This window comes from Engraulis encrasicolus, chromosome 24 (assembly GCF_034702125.1).
Source record: "Engraulis encrasicolus isolate BLACKSEA-1 chromosome 24, IST_EnEncr_1.0, whole genome shotgun sequence".
NCBI classification, from domain to species: Eukaryota; Metazoa; Chordata; class Actinopteri; order Clupeiformes; family Engraulidae; genus Engraulis; species Engraulis encrasicolus.
The window spans coordinates 36,437,458-36,458,189 of record NC_085880.1 but is presented as its reverse complement, the minus strand read 5'-3'; the positions used below and the strand labels follow the sequence as shown (position 1 = coordinate 36,458,189).

The window sequence follows — 20,732 nt, the reverse complement described above, 5'->3', positions numbered from 1 at the left end:
TTAACCATCAAAGCTTCCCATTTCCTTTTTATTTGAACTTGACATGGCAATCAATCAACCATACCCATTGACATAAAAAATACAAGCCAGAGACGGGTGTGGTAACATTCTGGTAACTACTCTTTATTTTATTCATCTTTTTTTCTTTCAGAAAATGTAAAAAGAACAGACCAGAGCAGACCTTTTAATAGAAATACACAGCGGGGAAAAAATGACAAAAGTATGGAGGTGGGTCGGTGGAAAAACAAAATGGTGTCTCAGTCCTTCCTGAGAGGGACCATCTCCTGCCGAACGCCCTCCTTAGTGATGATGCAGATCTGCAGTGCGTCTCCGGTGTACACGTCCCTCTCGGCTGCGGAGATGAAGACGTCCTTCACCAGCTGAATCGCCTTCTCCTGGGTCAAAGGGGCCTGCTGCACGCCCTCCATGTTCTTGAAGCCAATCTGAGGAAAAAAATGTATGCAATGAATGCAAATGTCATGTTATGAACCTGAAAGAGCACCCAGACATGGGGTGGCCTTAATGTGTGTGTGTGTGTGTGTGAGTGAGTGAGTGAGTGAGTGAGAGAGTGAGTGAGTGAGTGAGTGAGTGAGTGAGTGATTGTGTGTGTGTGTGTGTGTGTGTGTGTGTGTGTGTGTGTGTTTTAAGAGAGGGCGTGTGACTGCCTCCTGAGTAGGTTTCCCAAATTTAAACATGTGGGTCAAATTGAGAGGCAAGTTTACACCGTCTCCAATGAGTCGAGACACACGATGTCAGATTAACATCAACATTGTATGATCAACAAATCTAAGCACAAAATAATGAAGGAAAACAAAAACAAATTGAGTACCTGGTTGTCTAAGAGAGGCTGCAGCATAGCGCTGGCTGAGCCGCCAGCTTTGTAGGTGTCTCGCTGGTATGATCCCACGGGGTCAAAACTGTACACAGCTCCTTTACCTGGAGAAGAGTAGAGTAGAGTAACATTTAGGAAATTAAATTTAGGCGTCTAGTAGCATACATACAGAAAATAGATTATTTCACATTAAACATTCAAATATAAAAAAGTCTCTCAGATCAATAGTTGCTACTGATTGTTGGATTGTGGGGAATGGCTAGAATAAAGAAAAAAAATACAACAGTACTGTTCAGTAAAATCTTACTACCAAGGTTTTTGAAACCATTTCAAAAAGGTACATACATTTTTCTAATACATTTTCTAACACAATACTTTTGCCAAGAAAGGCGAAACAAGCAAGGGAACAGTACAATTGTGGTGAAATTGCCCTCTAACCAAAATAATGCCTAAACTTAACCTGTCCCAGGCGTTGACTGTTCAAGTCGGCGTGATTTTTCAGTTTGATGCAATATTGTTACAGCCCTACCAAATTCATATTGCTTTGTAAAGGAAACCTGTACGTGCATCTTAAGTTGAGCAACAATGTCAACATCCCATCCAAGGGGCAAATGTTTTTCAGTCCAAAACACCTTTAAGACTTTAAACAAAGCAAAACATTCTTAATATGACCACTTGCAAACATATACTGAACAATTCCCCAAATCTCGTAGTCTTATGTCCTCACCATCATGACTCAAATGGAATTTCACAGACCTCACATTAAGTGACAAGACTGTTCAGACACTAATTTAGAAAAACTGTTAACATGCCGGCGGGATTATGCATCTCTAACACAACCACTGGAGAACTAAACAACAACCATCTGCACCTGCTAAAAGCAAAGGTTTCTGAAACTGTTCCATGCCTTTGTCAATAGAATCCCTTTGGCATTAGACTTGGATTTGACTCAGAATATTGCAGTGATATAGAAAAAAGTTCTGCAAGACCATAAGGTACTTGCAACCAGTTGCGTCTTCAACAGGGTATATACACCAATCTTGAAGTCAAATTTACTACCATTTAATACCCTTTTTCACTACCTTTACATTTTTTTACAACCATCACGATAATCCAATGCGAGTATTAACAATACATCTTTTATCATTTCTACCTCCTTAACATTACATTACACTTTCGTTTTTTTTGCAAAAAGACGTCCGAAACGGGGCAGTGCGGTGGGACGGTATCATGCTCAGGTACCTCAGTCATGGAGGAGGATGGGGGAGAGCATTGGTTAATTACTCCCCTCCCCACCAACCTGGCGGGTTGGCATCCTGACGCCCTAACCGCGTACCCATGACTGCCCTCAGATACAGAATCAATCATTTTTTTGTCAAAATGGTACAACTATAATAAATAATACCTCGTTTTTCAGGTTGCTTTTGAGCATATGTACTACTTGTAAGGCCATTCAATTTTGGGTTTTTAATTTATCACCTTTTAATAATTCTGCTAATCTAACTTTAGGAAGTGCCCTCTCTGCACAAGAAAGAAATTCATGGAACACAACAGGCACAAAGACAACAACAGGCATAAAGACAACAACCAGAAGTGTTTGTCCCTCAATTATTGAACTATGTGTTCTGTATGACTAAGGAATTGACACATTCTTTTCTTCAATTTGTGAAACATACGTTAATAAGGTTTGATTGATCTGACGTGGAATGACCCAAGAGTAAAAGATGATATTTACCCTCCTCATCCAGACCACCGATGATGTTGTACACATAGTAAGGGAAAAATCTTCTCCCGTACAGAATCGTTGACAGCATGGCTGCAATCGCTCCACTTGTCATGCTCTTGTTGTTCGAGTGCTTGTACATCTATAGACAATAACGTGAGGCATTTCATTGGTAGGAATAATACGAAAAGTCATCAGAAATGTCCAAAGAGCAAACTGAAAGCAAGTTTTATATTTCAGCCAGGGGTACATAATACCATTGGAGCGAAGTGTTTGCAAAGAACATGTTCCTTACCTTAAGTCTGGCATCGATGATTTTGGTCAGAGTAAGGCAATCGCCATGAAATCCACTGCAGCCAATTACTGTAGTGTCAGTCCTGTTAAGTTCATAAAAAAATAAGTGTTTAATCACCCATATAAATCTATAGAAAGTAGGTCGTTCTGTGTGAAATGGGATATCTTTGGACTATCTACAAACAATAGCCCTGAAGGAGGTATTGCAAGTGGGCCTTGGCATCATTTTCTAAACATCAAAATAATATGTTTGTGTGTTGCTGTTGATTGTAAATTGAAGTTGTTTTGTTAGGTTGGAAAGGTTGGGAAACCCTGGCCTCAGATGTTCTAGTTGAAATAGTTCACAAACTAACATGTAATACAACAAAGGGCCTCACAGAGATGTTGACTGATCATATGTGTTCACTCACAGCTTGTAACACTTTGGAGAGTCCCGACTGTGGATTGAGTAGCCCTCACTGAGACGAGTATCTGAGGCCACTAATGCGAAATCCTCACCAGCAACAGCCAGGACAGTCCTGTGAAATCACGGCATGACAAGTTATATGACAGACAATTTGTAATGCAGTTCTGTACAATACAAACATGTCAAACACGATGTAGTTGAACAGCACGGCAGGATTAATACAAACAATTCCCTACACAACAATGTGAAAATATTGACATATCAAAAAAGCTATTCAAATGGTTTGTTTTTCATTGAGGACCCCAGGGTTTTGTCATGCCACAGACAGATTCCCAGACTGGGGCTCCCATCTCATTACACTCCCATTTCATCTCGCTCCCACTAGCCAGACTAGCGGTACCACCGCCATATTACGGAGCCAGTTATCTTGTTGATGTTAGTTTTTTGTTACGTACAAGTGTATTTCACATATAATTAGCGCCAGATTGTTTCAAATACACCTACAATATGATCATTAGGCTATGAATTGACTTTGTCGTTACGTTTCAAATGTAAGTGGTGGATACATCCTCTTTCCGTTTCCGGTCAGTAAACGTCACACCACAGATACCAGAGATTTTGATAGGAAGGTATCTGAACTGTCTCTGCAGATACTCCAGAGTTCGCCATGCCTCTGGTTTGGTGGTACGATGTAGTAGTAGTAACTGTAGTTGTTGTATTTATGGTCATTTTAACCTTTTATTGACCACTGCACTTTATGTCTGTCCTGTGGTAGCCTATCTTTTGTTGCTGTCTATATGTGCTTATGACTTGCTGCACACCTAATCGCCCCTTCTGGGGACAATAAAGTTGAAAAGTTGAAGTTGAAGTTGTAGGCCTAGTAATCAGGGATGGGCAAAGATACATCTAAAAGTATTTCCAAATTCAATGCGAAGTAGGCCTACCCAGCATTAAAACAACCTATAAGTACACAACATTAACGGTGTAGTCATGAAACCGCTAGAAAAATTTCCAAGTAATTATGAAACGGTTAGAAATAAGATACAAGATGCACGGCAGTAACTGTATCTTGTAGATTATTTCTAACAGTTACAGTGCTGGGTATTTTGCATTAGGCCTAGTGTTTTGAAATACTTTTATCTGTATCTTTGCCCATCCCTGGTAACAATAATATCAACACATAATAGGACTAATAATGATCAAAACCCTTTCCTATAATATTTATACTATTATGTTACTGATCACCTAATCTTTCTAGCATTACATTTGTCTGCATGTTTTTTTTTTTTGTCATCATATTGGGCTTTGGGGCCATCATCACAGAAGAACCCCTTTACTAAAGGCAGTGCATATCAGAGTGGTATTGAGCTTTGCCTGTGAACATTTGAAAGTCAAAAATGAGTTTTGAACGTCTCTGCTTTCATCTGATGATATTCAATTGCACCTGCTTTGATGCATGAATTCTGCTTCTGTCAGGTGAAGAAAGGGATAGGCCTTGAATCGTTATAAGATGGTTTCCACAATTAAATATGGTGGTGGATGCATCATTCTGTGGCAGCCTCAGCCACAGGAAACCTTATTTGGATGTACGGCACCATAAAAACTGAAAATGATGATAGAATGTGGAAAGTGACCTTGCAAAAATATGTTCATAGAGGGAGCTAAGCTCTTGGTAGGACATGTGCCAACATAGTTAACAACTAATCAAAGTGCCTGGTGTCAATTTTTGTTCATAAATGGCACTGTATTGACTATTAATGATAAGGGGGCTAATAATTTTGTCCTTGCCACATCTGATACTACTGAAAAATCTGCCAGAAGTTTTGTACACACAGAGTAATAATGTTCTACGTACAGTGCCGCCAGGTACTATTGGCACCCTTGAAGTTTAAGTACATTATGGGACATATCTCCAGAAAACAAATAATATGGTCAACCATGATTTTTCTATAGATAGCTTGTGGTTGAAACTAAATATACAAAATATCAACAGCATTAAATACTAAACTATGAGAGGGAAATAATTGAAGATGGTAAAGTTCCCAGGATCACTGGTATTGGCACCCTTTACTGGATACCATTTTGGAAACCTAATTTGACTCAATTATGGTAAATCGCAAATGGGAATCACTTTTGACTAATTGCTTTTGCCCATAAGAAACATGAATTAGGCAAGGAATTATGATATTTGTGTTTAAATAGCCACCTGTTACATCTTGTGTGTCTTTCACCAATCTGAAGACAGAGGAGCTGCCTGAGGACACCACAAATACTATTATTTACAAAAACAAGACCTCCAAATAATAAAAGATCATCTCAAAAGACCCTTGGTAAACCATTTTCTACACTGTGTTGTGTTATTCAGAAATCTGCCAAACATGGAGCTGTAAAGAACATCCTTGGATGAGTGGGGGGTAGAGGAAGATATTATGATAAAAAGTCTTTGGAAGTCGGTGCAAATAATGAAAAAACACAGGGACTAACATCTACAGACCTGACGGTCAACTTTGAACTGTTCTGGGTAGTTTTTTTCAATAAGCACCCCGTGTTAAACACTACATAAAGTAGTGCCTTTTGGTTGGAGAGCAAGGCAGACCACATTGCTTAATAAAAGTCATAACAGGGAACACCTGACGGCTGTATGAAAAAATACAGGCCTAGCACAGCCCTTTTAAGAATGTTTTAAGGTCAGATGAAGCAATAGCACAGTTTTTTCAGTGACTTACACAAACAGCATGTTTGCATACTCTGCAAGAAAGTCTTTAAGGAAAAGGACACCCTACCAAAAAGCAAGCATGGTGTCCGATCCATAATATTATGTCACCCCATTGTTGCATCAGGTATTGGAGGCTTTTGACCGTATCACAGGTATCATGACAGGCATCATGACATGACAGGTATCATCATTTACAGTAAAATGTGTAACCATGGCAAGAACACTTGGTTTGAGTTGAACATCATGTGCACTCCAGAAAGACAAAAACCCAAAGAACACAACCAAATGCACAGTGGATTGGTTGTAAAAATGAAAGAACACAGTCATTGATGAAAACCAAAACCTTCAGATGCTGCCATTGCTGTCTAATAGTGTGCAATTAACCCTTGAAGGAGGGGTGCCAATATTCCTGGACATGCCCTTTTAAATGTTTTTGATTGAAATTACAAAATTGTTTTGTGAGGGTCAAGTTTGCTAATATTGTGTGCTTTTGGCATCAACCATGACTAAGCATAAGCTTAGCCCTAAAAGGTTGCAGGGATGTTTTGATGTTAATGACAGCATGTATGGTAGTCACCCGAAGTCGAGGAATGTATTAAGTCGTAAATGCTTGCAATTACTGTCATCTTTGCATTATTTTTTCAAAAGTTTTACTTTGCATTATTTTTCAAAAGTTTTACTTAATGGTTAAATAAATGAGTGGCCACAACGCGTGGACCCCCTATATTGACTAGACTATATAGTCTCCTGGCAAGGGTGGAATTGGAGGGGGTTAAATACTTTATGGGAAAATGGCATTGGCTTTTGTTTTGGTCGCTTGGTTGCTTTCCGTTTCCGATAATTGTACCCGCTTTCCGTTTCCGTTGCTAACTTTTACCGCAGAGCTTCATTTCTATAAGTCCTATAACTTTCTATAACTGCATGTAGAAGAGAGCGAACAACAAGCGTTAACAATATTGCTAACTTTTACAAGCTTCATTTATTTGACTCCGCCGTCATTTCTTTCTATAACTGCATGTAGAAAAGACTCCGTCATCCGCTTCGTCTTATCCAGTAGTGTTATTCTTACCACTGTATTCTTACCACTGGAGAAAAAAATAAGTGGTGTTAAGAAAAAATACGTGTGTCAATACATAATATGGTGAATACGTGTGATATAATCAGGTGGCAGTGTGTATATATATGATAATACGTGAGATATAATCGGGTGGGGACCGCAAGTCCGGGAGTGATAGAAACACCGGGGACCGCACGTCCGGGAGCGAACTCCGTTGGGAGTCCCAGTCTGAATGCCCCACAGACAGCATAAACTGACTAGCGTCTCTGGGTTGAGGTAACTAAAAACGGTCAGTGTTTAGTAATGTACAATATCGCTTGATAAACTGTAGAAGTTCACTAGTGTGTTTGACAGAGCTTGGGTGCTGCAGTATGTCTAGGAAATACTGAAAACATACACATATACACTACATGCTAACGTTACAAACTAGCCTCATGATTTTGGCTAATACCGAAAGTAACATTAGTGTTTCAACTTACCCTCCGTTGAAGGCATATGGGGAAAACCGTTGCTGTACTGGACCTGTGTAGTGATAATCTTGCATTTTTCCATTAGGTCCGTAAGAATGTGTTGAAAGCATTTTGCAACTCGTAAATAAAGCCACTTGACGTTACAAGAAAACCATTCGAAATAAAAGAAATACCGCTGTCTCACTGCAATGGCTGACACAGGAAGTCTGAATCAATGAGCATGCGCAGTGTGTTAGTGCCGATGCGCAGTGTGTGATGGGAAGAACCATAGATATAAATCAGAGATTCACGTGAAAACATACAGAATGCAGGTACAACTCAAAATAAGACTATTATTCTAAGAAGTAGAATATTTTGTCACTTGGTTCAGAAGTGAAATCCATATAGCATAGAGTGAATCATTTAAAGTTTTAATTTCTTGAAACATGACAATTGCAGCTCAGAGATGATGAAAAAGAAAAGGCAGTATTTCAGAAAAACAGAACAATACATCAGAAAGAGTAATGAAATATGGCTCAAAAACCTCCCAACTTGTATGTGTGCATGTATTCAGTGGGGCGGCCTTTCAGAGATGACTGTGGCCTGGCTAAAGTTGTCAGTGGCCCTGTGTGTGTGTGTGTGTGTGTGTCTGTGTGTGTGTGAGAGAGAGAGGGAGTGAGTGAGTGAGTAAGTGAGAGAGACCAAACTAGTAGATGACATGATTCCCCAACAGGAAAATGTGGAAATTTCACACAGGAATTCAAGCAACGAGAACTTCAGTGGGGCCCTTCCAAATAAAATGTGAAATATCCATCTGGAGAGAAGACTGGGTGACTGAGCAAGTTTAGCTTCTCTACAGCACAGCCTGGGTGGGTGTGTCTGATGTTTCTGGTTCAAGAGTGGCATGACATGAAGACTGACATTTGTACTCAATACTGGAGGAGATAAGATAATTCCATGTGGAGTATGTGCACAGAATGGCCAGAGCATGTAAACATTATTGTGAATTATTGTGACCACATTCATGACCACTTTGTGCAGAAATGGGGAAATATCAAATGTTGGTGTGCTTAGTTCTTCCTCCCACTGTGTAATAGAATACATGTTAGAACAGGGCATGCTGTCTTGTGCTGAATAGGAAATTATCTTGAGACGGCCATTTGGACTAGCCTAGCGAGCCGTTTGCGGTCGCTAGGGGCGTCTAGATTTCTAGGCTACATTTGGACAGCACTATGACCCCAAATACACTACACTAAGTGATCATCTTGGTGCAAGACCCACAAATTAAAATTTTGTTTGATGCTATGGTCAATGGGAATGACCAAACTAAATAATTTATCTTAATTTGATATTAAACTAATGCAGACATAAAATCATAGTTTCTGATACAAAACCACCAATAGGAAGTTCACAAGTAGTTGAAGTTGTGGTTGAAAAGCTTAATACACATTCTCCATTCTGTAAAAGTAATTAATGGACCTTTATTTCCTATATCATGTGCAGTGCCCCCAATTCATGGATATTAAAACTATCTAATGATTGGCACTGCTGTAATGTTGCACACCACTGTACGTCACTTGATACAATATCCACCTAATAAAAAACAATGGGCCCTTTCTTGGGACGTTGGGACCAATGCTGATCATGCATTTCACTTGGTAGTTTGTCAGCAGCTACAGAAAATGAATCAGAGAGATCTTTGCTTCTTCCATCACTGTCATTTATTTTTTTCTGCCAAATCTGAACTGACAATAAACTGGGCACATCACAGATAATTGCTTTATGAAAAGGGGAAAAAAAATAGAACCGAGCCATAAAACAGTATTGCTTATGATAAAAATTCATGAACAAGTAAAAATAACTAACAAACGCATTTTAAAACTCCAAATAAAAAAAATACTAATGACTGAAAGGCCCAGGACAGTGTTCTGTGTACCAACAGCTAGGATGAGAAAAATACTTGCCCCGCTGCTACACCATCACATTCCTATAAAGACACACAGGCTTAAAAATAGGACTCTTGCCATACTTTAGCATCCACTGAAACAAGGAATGTGTGAATGGGTAGAGCAATGACTAAAAATTTTGATACATAAGGTAGCCACTTAAAACCACATTAAAAGGCAATGAAAAATCAGTTCAAGTGAGGCTGTCTTTTGAATTCTCAAGTGCGGTGAACCAACATTGTTCTAAGTGTATTTACAAACATACTTACATACATGTCAATGCAACTGTACAGTCCTACTACAAAGTCCCAACATATTATGTCACAGCATAAACAAAGCCCAATCCCATTCCCATTTCTCTTCCTCATGTCGTTTTCCTAAATCCTTTCAAGATGGGATAGATGTTTTCAAATGCTTCATAGATTTCTCCTCGAACTTTTGCACCTTGAAGGAGACAATTGGGGGAAAAAACATGTAATTTTCATTTAGATTTTTTTTTTAAATGAATAAAAATTCTTTGCAATGAGCAATTTGATAGGCCAAAGAGACCATGTAATCCTTAAAATATTTCATGAATTAAACACCATGAATGAACGAAAGACAATACAGGTATGGTTTTGGTGCACATTTAAATGGCAATTCATTTTACAAATGGCAATTCTATATTTACATCTGCCATTGCATTTGAACTTTCATATGTGTGAAATGCAAAGGCTATGCCAATAATGTGCACACTACATCCCTTTGATTGTAGGCCTCCTGCCTATCATCAGTAGGATAGATAATGTCATCTGTACATCCACAATGTTGTATGAACACCCTTGAAACACGATTCAGAAAGTAGCAAATGAAGGACTAGAGTGAATGAAGTTGAATTGCCATTTGCGAATTGAATTGCCGTGGGATGAGCTGTGCAGAACCAGGAAAACACGCATAGGAGAATGCTCACCTGTGAGGACGACTTTACCAGACACAAATATGAGAAGCACAATTCTAGGTTTGATCATTCTGTAGATCAGTCCGGGGAACAACTCCGGCTCATAACTGGAAAAAAAGGCATGATACGGCGTTATTAATGATAAACATTCCAATGTTATTCAGCATTTTCACTTAAATTTAATTTGTGATTGGGTTCTGCCCATCCCAAAATTTCTTCTTGGAAAAATTAAGTACATTTTTTCTATCCTCATTAACAGGCCAAAACACACACACACACACACCACCACTTGATGACATCAACACCATTGAGAGTTGAATGGGGTATGTGAGGACTTACCTGCTGAACTGTTGGTGGGTGAGGACCAGTCCTTCCAGTCTGATGGGGAACTTCACATCACAGCTGCCCACCATATTCTGAATCTTGAAGTCGAGGAACTTGGCAGGGAAGCCCAACTTCTGTACTACTCTGGCATATTTTCTGGCTGCAAGGCGTGACTGCTCTTCACTGCAAAGAGAAGATAAACAAGACATCTACTTATTAGCAGTGATTCTCAACCTTTTTCGAACAAACGCCCCTTGGCTTCATCACAAGCCTTCCAACACCCTCTTTACCTCATCATAAGCCTGACAACGCCCCCCTTGGTATTAAAAAAATCAAATGGACTAATGCCACCCCCCCCCCCCCAATGACAACTCAATATTGTCCCCTCTCAGCTGTATCCTTCTCAACTCCCCCACGCCCCTTGGGGGGCTGTACCGCACCTATTGAGAAAAAATATTCTACTACTTACATTTTCAGAATTTATGCTCACGTAAAGGCATTCTTTTGGCATTGGGAAGCCTCCTTTATTAGGGCATTTGGGTGATTATTTAAGGGATAGCGGTCGACTAAGTGTCCCGATATGAAGGGGAAGTAATGGACGATGCAAAAGTGTGCCCAACGACACAGCCAAGTCCATTGATATCGGGACCTCTCAAAGGCCACCATCACACTTATCACCCGGTTGCCAGTGATAATAATATTTCTTAATTTTGTTGGTCTTCTAAAGCTTCGTGAGGAAGTACTGTTAGATTGACCACTGCGCTTCATTGTGTTGCTATGGCAACAATGTTACGGGCAGTTCACATCGCTAGCTTTAACTTTCCAATTACTTTCATGATTAGCCTAGGTTTTGTTTTTGTCTGGCGGCAAACGCCATACTAAATCACAAGTGTGTCCAGCAATTCGAAAAGAATGCGCAAGGCAGCATGGGTACTCCCAGGCTAGGTTTTGTTTAGTAATCAGACAATGACACACCTGTGATATTTCTGTAACTAAACTTTATGCCCCAGAGCTGGTTGCTGTTTCAGTAGAACAAGGTGGTAGCAATTATCCTGCTAGTCTCTCGTTTGCAATTGTATGAATAGTCTTTGAAACATTTAATCTCTGCGATAGTGCCTTTACCTCTTGGCTCCCGTGCACACCATCTTCCCAGAGCTGAAGATGAGAGCGGTTGTCCTGGGCTCTCGTATTCTCATAATGACGGCAGCGAAACGCTGGAATACAGGGCAAAGCAATTGCCGGTAAGTAACGATGCAAATGAACACATGGATAGCAAGAGGACATTTTACATCATTCATTCATTCATTGACTGGCTCCTTTACCTTTGGATTGTACTCTGCATTTCTGGCCCGCAGTGCTATCGTCTTCAGGTCTAATTTGCAACCCAAGTTGACAGTGGACACAATATTTCTGCATAAAGGGAAAAAAACAGATGTGGCAGTAAGTCAATGGGGTGGAAAGCAAACATACAAGTCAGTCCACTTCGATTCAACCAAATCTCATGTACATGGGTCTTAAAAACCCTTGTAACTAACCAACCAAGGAACACCACCTTCTAATGTAAAGCATTAATGGTTTTGAATTTATACCTCAATACACAGTAGTATGTAAAAGCTTGAGCACCCCGTTGGAAAATCAGTCAGTCAATTATTTTAATTTAATTTAAGGCTACGTGCCCACGACAACGGTAGCAATAGGTAAACATAGATTTACGGCAATTTTGACAGATGTGCCCATCTTGCACAAGGCCAAATCTGACAGCCTTCTTTCAGGGAATAACATGGATGAGCAACTAGCAATAGCAATGTTAAACGCCATGCAGGCAAAGAGACCGGATATTCATACCCAGTCTCTTTGATGCTGGAGTCGTGTAAACAAACTGCAAGACTCCTGATCGGGAGTCATTTAGAGCACAGGAGAAGATGTCTGCATACATTGGGCATTGATTTATCAGACATTAGAGTAGTAAGTACAAGCATTTGGTGTTGGTGGTAGCCCTGTCACCTACGCCGGCGTCGTGCGTCTACTGTACGTCAGCAAAGTGAGAGTTCTAGAGAACTACTTTTGCAAGCTGATTTCCACCTTAAACACTTGTGAGAATGCGGATAAAATGTGGAGACTGTTAACGATCGTGTTGATTTTATAGTGTATTCCTTCTGCCGGTACGAATGATTTCTCTAATAATCAGCTGGTCTGAAGGGTTGTGGTAATTGGGATCAGCTGGTTAATTTAATTGGCTGGAGCAAATATGTGGCTGGGGCTTTTTACCAAAGAGTTTCAGATTGGATAAGAACTGTCTGTCACTCAGTGGAAAATGTATTGGCAAGCTACTGTGTAGTACGGGGACGTAGCTGAAGGACACAGTGCGCATGGTCAATGGGTGCGATGCCATGATGGATAAAAATTGCAACTCTGCAAAATCGGACCGATGTCCGGTTGTCAGTGTTCAGTTCGTGGCAAAATTAACCGCAGCTGTCCGTCAACATTAATTGCAGGGTATAATTAAGGACAGCTGACAAACATTCACTGTGTTCTATGACCTATTCCACGCTCAAACCCTGGCAGTAGTGCCATTGCACAATACCATGCTTCCAATACTGACCGTAGAAGAAAAAAAGTGACTCTCCGTATACAAAGTACAAGCAATATATCAAAATGCATATTATACAAATACATTTTTATGCTCAGTCAATACATTTGCAACGGAGGCCAATTAGCAGAGTTCAGCATGGAACGTTAGCTAAAACCTCCCTCCCGAAGCCTCAATACAGTGCGGTAGCGTTGGTCTATCGGACCGCCCCTTTAGCTCAGCACGCTGGTACTGTGACTCCCATTGCCGAATCGATATATTTGACGAGGTGGCAGGTTCGCACCCCGAGGTGGCAAACATGCAGTTTGGCAAACATGCAGATTGCCAAGAGGCACTAAACCTACAGCATGGTCACAAGCAAAAAAAAAGAGAGAGCGAGAGAGACTACAATAGAAATCACTTCAATTCCACAAACAGTACTCACTGGAGCTGTGGGACGATCCCCGAGCTTTCCGACGCAGGTGTGGCGGGGGTGATGGGGGTCATGGGCGTTAAGGGGGTGGCGTTGTAGAGTGGCGTGTTGCCAGGCAACGCGGTTGTCGTGGTGATGGCCTGGGAATGGTAAAGCTGGGGGGTCTGGCCAGATGTGCCCGCCACACCTCCTTGCTGGGTGGACGACTGCTGCTGTTGCTGCTGTAGTCTCTGGTGTTCCTCCAGGGCAGAGAGGCTGTTGGTGTTGGTGACTGGCTGTGGCGTTAACCCCGTGCCATACGGCATCATGGGGCTGAAAATGGGAGGCCCAGGCGTCATGACGCTCTGGACGTGAGAAAGAGAGACAACATAAGACAAATGCACCATTAAACTCAACTTAACGGCTTCATCCTCGCTCTCTGTTGCAATGCATTTTATAGGTCTACTTGGTGCAGAAGGACTGACTCCAAAGTACATTAAGCAGCTTTCCCTTCCACATCATGTTAGTAATTTATATCATTAAGAAAATATCACATTATTATCACAAAAACTGAAAGCTATGGTGATGGTAACTTGCCTGGGGAGATGCAAGTCCTTGGGGAAAGGGGGTCAAACTGTTGTTCTGATCCATTGCTGCTCTTCAATTGGAAGCAAACGCCTCCCTCTCTTTCAGTGCTTTCCTCCCAAGTCCAATGACGGCCAAAACTACGATGCTTCCCACTTTACCCACCGTGCAGAAACACTCTTGCACGACACCTGGAACACAAACAAAATGTTTTGTCAGTAAAGGACACGTAATGGACATCAAGAGGGATCATTCAAGAACATCCGAAAGATGACTGCTCAGATTTCAAATCTTACACCTAACACCTCCAAGAAAGACCAACCAAATCAATGCATAAATTTGAAGTACTGTATTCAGAAACAAACAGCTAACCGGTGGACAGGCTTGAGACGTTTGGCATAGGTTCGTCGTTAAAAAAAAACATGTCCTATGAACCAACAACAAACTAATGGATGTCAGAATACCATTCACAGTTGTAATAGAGACTGGACTCATTCTCCAAGTGGACATTCAGATTTCTGGTACTTGGATGAAAGAACGTTAGTTATGCTATGTTCTTCTAATGTCAGTCAGTAGCAGCATGCATGCCATGTGATAATTACGGGGTTGGGTTAGTATCTTCTCGAGGTTCTTTACTTATGAGCAAATAGGTGCATGAAATGTGTTACACAGACTATCCGTGGACACATGGAGGTACATGTACAGCATTTAATGAAACAAGAAGTCAAATGTAAGCTAGTTCGATATCGTGTTGCTAGCTACAAGTCATGATAAGGACTCTTCAAAACTCTACAACGGTAACTTTAATGAAGTTATTTGAACGTTTGCTATACACGTTGTTTAGGCACTATTAACAACCAAAAGCAGCTAACTTTTTACCTGCAGCTGTCCAATGTTTGGTGAAAACCGAAGTTGCAGACTACGTTAGCTTTCCATGAAGAGGGCAGAATTCTCATGCGCGCAAAAAACGCCACCACCAGTTTCCTGTTCTGCTACATAAACTTCCGATTGGGGTTGCAACTCGATCTGTATACGTACCCATTGCAATGTACACATGCGCACATGCGTTTTTGTCTGTCTCCAAAGCGAATGGCGCATGTGCCGTAGGAGTGTTACAGGTGGATTTGTATTTATTTGTGTTTCAAGTTTTTCAGGGAACCCATGACAGGGGAACCTTTTTATATTTGAGATTATTTTGTCCTGGGCCCTAGCCTGGTGAACCAGCGCCACCCGCTGAACGGCACATTTAGTCTGGTTTATCAGACTACCTGGGCCCAGTAAAATCTCACACACACAGTGTGTGTGTGCCTAATGTTCTAATAAACAATTAATGGGAATGACCAAAATCAGTAAATATGTCAAACAGGAAAGGTACCACCACCTAGTATGTTTATTTGAGCACTGTAACTGTTTCTGATTACCAACTATTGAAGCATTAACTGTAAGGGTACAGTTACTCATAATTTGTGATCTGAATATGGAGTGATCGATTACATAATGGCAGAATAACATTACAGTGGAAGAATAAGAAGAATTTGGAAGAAGCACAGAATTTGCACAAGAGCTCAAAGCCACAAACAAAAGATTGTGCATGACCGCATCATCTCAGCATAGCATTAACATAGCCCATGTTTTTCAGAACTATCAATTAACGGTGGTCAACTTTAACATGGTAGTTCCTGATTGATCCTCAGTAAACAGAAACCTTAGCTTGGCACTTTAATATGTCACTTGAGAAACAGTCATACTATTTAATTTTGGAATGTTATAAGGATTCATGTTTTGATGACACAAGAGGGTGGTCCAAGACCACTTGCTCAGGTGGAAAAAATAAAGACGACGATCACAACGATTTGTATATTTTATCAAAGTACTTATTTACAATAAATCATGTCATGTCATTTGTGATTAACCTAAAAGTGTGTCTGTAATTGAGTGTTATGGTGCAATATGGTATCCTTTTGTATATGTGAATAACAATATGTGAACAATACATAATTATAGAGTTTTATGTATTGTTTTTTTCCCCAACTATTATTTCATCACAATTGCATAATTCCAACGTCTTACAACTGAGGTACACAACCACCATTTACACAGTTGGTTCATTGACGGTTCATTGAAAAGTCCTGCTTCTCGATGAACTAAACAGGCTGCTGATCCATTGAAAAGTCCTGCTTCCAGATGAATTCTGGGACATATTTGTTGCCATGGTCACAGTTGTCCGCACACGTGTAAATCACCAGCGTCCCCCAGTCAATAGAAGCCTCTGTGCTATCCACCTTCAGATCGATAAGTAACTGTGGCATGACCTTTCAAGGGAAATAAAAAGGCAAATATACACGTTGAGCAGGGGGTACGGGGGAACATGTCTCCCTATTTCCAAAAAATATATAAATGCTCCCCTAAAGTATGGAGCGTGGATTGATTCATGTTGGAAATTTGAATAAACCAACAAATAATTAATTAAATGTGTCATTAATTCATACTCCAGTACCTTAAATGGACTACATTTTTTAACATAGCAGTTAAATAAGCACATAACAAAGAAAAGTGAGCTTAATAAATGAGTCATTGTGCTGTAACTTTTGGATGATTATGATTTATATTACAAGTTTGGATAAAAGCGTCAGCTAAGTGTAATGTGATGTAAAATAAGGAGAATGCTCTTCCGTCAGCATTCAGCTTCTAGCCTTGGCGAAAGCTGACTGTTGACTCAAACAGTCTAGCAAAAGCTAAGAGGAATCCGTCTCCATCTAGAGTGGGAGATGGTCTGAGCTTAATCTTCCATTTAAATTTATTTGTGTTCAAAATTCCAATTAAAATTCAAATTGTGCTTTATTAACATGACTGTTATGATATAGTGTTGCAAAAGCATACAAATAACAAGACAAAAGTGTGAACAGTGTTACCTTAACCAATTAGTAACAGACTTTGCGGGTGAGTTCTACCTCACCACTCTCAACTGTTGGCGGATTGGCTATACAGTGAGCGAACAGAGCTAGGAGGGTTTCGCCAGACTATGTGCGGAGCCAAAATCTTTAGGTGGAAGTACATAGGATGGCGTCGCCAGGCTATTCAGCTCCCACCACACAATAAAACTTACCTGAAACTCAAAGATTCTCTTGGCTCCACATGGACATCTGGGAATGCTCTCTTCTGATGGTTTATGCTCGCAGGACACCCACAAGGGGGAACCGCCTCGTTCATATCGCAGAACCTGGAGGGCAGAGAGGTCATCTTGTTATGATAAGAAAATACAGTTCAAGAACAGCGACATTTGGCGAATTTCTAGCTTAATTGTGCCCAAACCAAAACCATACCTACACCTAACCTGTCACAGGGCGTTGTGGAGCACGCCTTAACTTGCAAAGGCGTATTGGACACAAACGATAGTCGGTTCAAATCAGCGTGTCATCTATACGCAATGCATGATGACATGTTGTGGTTCTTCATTGCTACACATGTGTTACAGAAAGTTCTCTTTTGCCATGGCTCCAGTCACAAATGACTATCCACAGGCAAGACAAGATGTGACAAGGATCCACGACATGGATGTTGGTTGATTAAGTGGTAGTGGTAACTTTGTGCCTTTCAGCAAGGTTATTGCTAAGGGAATAAAAATATGTATTGTAGACAGTACACTCATAGAGGAGAGCCACCTTGAATCATATCATATAAGAACCTGCAGGTCAGACAGTGTCTTAAAGATCCAACACAAGCTAAGACTGTGGATTTAGTGATGACGGCACGTTACACTTCATAGTATTTCTATGCATATGATAAATAAATATCGGATTCAGTCCTAAGTATGTATATTGTTTATAACATTATGAATATCAAACCTGATGCGGCTCAGCAGATACCCTCTTTTTAAACCTCTGAACCACTTTGCTGTCCTGGCTTTCATGAAGGGCCATGTCCTCCAGGTCATTTTCCTGCAAATCTGCAAACAAAACAAGACAAGGTCAAGCATCAACAGGGTTTCCAAAAAAAGACTTAACGTTCCTGTTAGATGAAGTTCACATTAGCCCAGATCTTTAATCCTACAGATACAGATAGGTTTTCCGTTTACAAACATTCACGATGTGAGGACGGACAAGATGCTAAGCAGCCAACCATGTGAACTAATTTTTTGAGTGACAGCAGTTTTAAACAATCAGAGGTTGAAGAGGGAACACTGGCTGCACACGCAGACAGGGATTGTTTACAAACGGGAAACCAATGTATACAGTAGGGACATTTATGGTTGGTCCTCCATGTTTGCAGTTTGTTCAACCTGGAGGTCTGACAAGTGATTCAGTCCCACTGAGACATATCCTAGTCCCCAGTGCTCTGGAATGCAGAATAAGCCCAAAATGTTTGTGATCCAGTTTTTGTCCATAAACTTTTCACACTTTTGTTGGGTAATAAGAACCCGCATCAGCCGCAATGTGAACCTATGTTTTGCTTTTAACAAGGCATCACTACTGTTTTGGATTTTAACACAAAAACACTAATTGAGGGCGCAAACGCAACGTCCACTTCAGCTTCCTTTGATGACTTTTCCTGATGTGCGAGTGGAAGTGTCTAATTTATTATACGTACCATTATTAGTGATGTTCTCCCGGTCATCCTCCAGATCACCTGTGCCGTTGCACTCCTCTTTGCACTCCTCTTTCTCCTCAATTTCCTCTGGTTCTGTAACCAGTTCAAACTCCGGAAAGAGGAAAGGAGAGGCACACGTAGTAGCTGCTGCCAAGGAGCAAAAAAAAGAAATATATAACCAATGTAACCATGGATAAACCTCTGTCCTTTTGCAATCATTATTTGTAAGATCTGGATGATTTGTTTTTTTGAGTTTGGTCAACTTACATGGTTTACCGCATTCCTTTTTGTGGTTGTCTTTCCAGTCTATCACTTGATGTTCTTTGCTGCAGTATGTTACTGCATGACAGCGTGAACAAGCTTTTTGTCCAGGACAACCACAGACTCGGCAAAGTTTTATTCCTGATTTCAGCTGCGTGTCGATGCTGTCCTCGTCAGTCTTCTCATCCAGTGGTGGGTCATACGAGTAAAAGTCATTTTTCCTTGACAGCTGACTTCTGAACACTGCAACATGGAAGTAAAAAATACAGTACATTCACAGAATGTTACAAAAGAACACTGTCTGAAACAAAAGTCCAGTACCTTCGGTACATTTCCCATCCCAGTGATTGTGTTCTTAAGGTAGACTGCACCTTCACACTTATCAACACCTTTGTGGCTTAACCCTAGAGCTCTAGGGCTAGATGTCTATAATTACTGACATAAGAGATTTCTGACTGAAGGGGCTCGCTGATGAAGATGCAGATAACTGTTGAAAACCAAAACAATGATATCATCCGACCTTACCTTTAAAGCTCTGCCAATCGTTTCGAGAATGGCAGGTTGGTGTCTTACAACAGAATATAAAGAGTGTCCGGTGGAAACTGGACTCATGGCTAGTGATTGGAGCGTAGACCTGCAGTAGAAATGCTGTGGGAAGTTGACACTTGGGACATGTCAAATCAGAGAGAGCTGGTAAATCTGACTGACTCAACCAAGCAGGTCTACCACCCACTTTACTGGGAAACTGAGAGCTACGAAGTTGCCAGGCGTCCGCTTCCTCCACAAATCCCAGTACAACGCCAGTGTCCTTGTTCTGTTTCGCGGATTGCATTTTTATATGATGAAACAAAACTTAGCTTTAAAAAAGAATAAGTCGCAACACAGAGTGTCTCAAGTCATCACAAAACGTGCGCACATCCAAAACATGAGTGTTCGAACTTTGTGTCTCGTGTGAAACGAAGGCGTAGAACAAAGGTTCCGCTCCTAAGTGAACTCTATGGTAAACTCAGGTCAGGCAGTGAGAGGTGAGAGAGTGTAGAGATAGAATGTTTTGAAGAGTAGGCCTAATGCCCAAAATTGTATTTGCTCTAACCTGCCTTCTGCCTTTCCAGCTTCTCCAGTTATGTCTCTGGCAAAAATCTCATGTCGCCAAACTGCTTGGTGATGAAGAAAGCCTTTATTCATCATCCTATGGTGTAAATGGCACGAATTAGGAGTTCCCAATCAGTTCCAACTTGGGGGCCCACTTGAAGTTTTCACAAATATTCAGAGCCCACCTCTGACCCAATAAACTGTACAACTCAAATAAATAGTCAACATCAACGCATACACATACAAATTATTTTGATTTTTGGAATTATTTCAAGGCCCACTTGGAATACTTTCAAGGTCCACCAGTTGGCCACGGCCCACAGTTTGAGAATCACTGTGCTAGAGGAACAACGTTGCATGCCCAGGCTACTATCAGCAACTAGCCTACTTTTGTCAGTTCTATGGAGGTGATATGTGGCCAAGTCTTCTCCCTTGTAATATTTTCCATCTTTTTCCCATTGCCCATGCATACAATATATTTTCAGCCAACCAAATCTTCCCTTCATGCTGCCTGGGAGCCTCCATATTTACAACCTTTAGCT

General features: G+C 40.8%; 3 protein-coding genes across 5 annotated transcripts; all 3 read right to left on the bottom strand.

Moving 5' to 3' along the window:
* Nucleotides 1-102: 102 nt before the first annotated feature.
* On the bottom strand, nt 103-7,745 carry psmb1 (proteasome 20S subunit beta 1). The gene is made up of 6 exons (XM_063191513.1): nt 7,508-7,745; nt 3,260-3,367; nt 2,851-2,932; nt 2,568-2,697; nt 830-936; nt 103-443 (listed from the first exon to the last, which is right to left on the bottom strand). The coding sequence occupies exons 1-6, from the start codon at nt 7,606-7,608 to the stop codon at nt 258-260; spliced, it is 714 nt and encodes a 237-aa protein (XP_063047583.1). The 5' UTR covers nt 7,609-7,745; the 3' UTR covers nt 103-257.
* Nucleotides 7,746-9,177: 1,432 nt separating this feature from the next.
* tbp (TATA box binding protein) lies at nt 9,178-15,251 on the bottom strand. 2 transcript variants are annotated; one of them, XM_063190845.1, is made up of 8 exons: nt 15,123-15,251; nt 14,263-14,441; nt 13,699-14,030; nt 12,007-12,094; nt 11,807-11,898; nt 10,700-10,867; nt 10,373-10,467; nt 9,178-9,867 (listed from the first exon to the last, which is right to left on the bottom strand). In XM_063190845.1, exons 2-8 carry the CDS (start codon nt 14,314-14,316, stop codon nt 9,788-9,790), a joined length of 909 nt encoding a protein of 302 aa, XP_063046915.1. In that variant the 5' UTR covers nt 14,317-14,441; nt 15,123-15,251; the 3' UTR covers nt 9,178-9,787. The 2 variants fall into 2 exon arrangements, with proteins under 2 accessions (XP_063046915.1, XP_063046917.1); XM_063190847.1 differs by having other exon boundaries at nt 15,130-15,246.
* An 857-nt stretch (nt 15,252-16,108) lies between these two features.
* On the bottom strand, nt 16,109-20,037 carry pdcd2 (programmed cell death 2). 2 transcript variants are annotated; one of them, XM_063191511.1, is made up of 6 exons: nt 19,624-20,037; nt 19,105-19,341; nt 18,838-18,984; nt 18,096-18,196; nt 17,357-17,470; nt 16,109-16,562 (listed from the first exon to the last, which is right to left on the bottom strand). In XM_063191511.1, the coding sequence occupies exons 1-6, from the start codon at nt 19,928-19,930 to the stop codon at nt 16,395-16,397; spliced, it is 1,074 nt and encodes a 357-aa protein (XP_063047581.1). In that variant the 5' UTR covers nt 19,931-20,037; the 3' UTR covers nt 16,109-16,394. The 2 variants fall into 2 exon arrangements, with proteins under 2 accessions (XP_063047581.1, XP_063047582.1); XM_063191512.1 differs by having other exon boundaries at nt 18,838-18,981.
* Between the last annotated feature and the right edge of the window lie 695 nt (nt 20,038-20,732).

Bases quoted from the DNA above. Each gene is read 5' to 3' on its own strand.
- psmb1 (XM_063191513.1), bottom strand. From the start codon at position 7,608: ATGCTTTCAACACATTCTTACGGACCTAATGGAAAAATGCAAGATTAT. The intron at 2,933-3,259 runs GTGAGTGAACAC...TGAACTTAACAG, and splicing joins TCTCCAAAGTGTTACAAGCT to GACTGACACTACAGTAATTG. The intron at 444-829 runs GTACTCAATTTG...TTTTTTCCTCAG, and splicing joins AGCCTCTCTTAGACAACCAG to ATTGGCTTCAAGAACATGGA.
- pdcd2 (XM_063191511.1), bottom strand. From the start codon at position 19,930: ATGCAATCCGCGAAACAGAACAAGGACACTGGCGTTGTACTGGGATTT. The intron at 18,197-18,837 runs GTACGTATAATA...TTTTGTTTGCAG, and splicing joins GGAGAACATCACTAATAATG to ATTTGCAGGAAAATGACCTG. The intron at 16,563-17,356 runs GTAAGTTTTATT...TTCCCTTGAAAG, and splicing joins AGAGAATCTTTGAGTTTCAG to GTCATGCCACAGTTACTTAT.
- tbp (XM_063190845.1), bottom strand. From the start codon at position 14,316: ATGGATCAGAACAACAGTTTGACCCCCTTTCCCCAAGGACTTGCATCT. The intron at 10,868-11,806 runs GTAAAGGCACTA...TTCTCTTTGCAG, and splicing joins GTGTGCACGGGAGCCAAGAG to TGAAGAGCAGTCACGCCTTG. The intron at 9,868-10,372 runs GTGAGCATTCTC...GTCTCCTTCAAG, and splicing joins TGGTAAAGTCGTCCTCACAG to GTGCAAAAGTTCGAGGAGAA.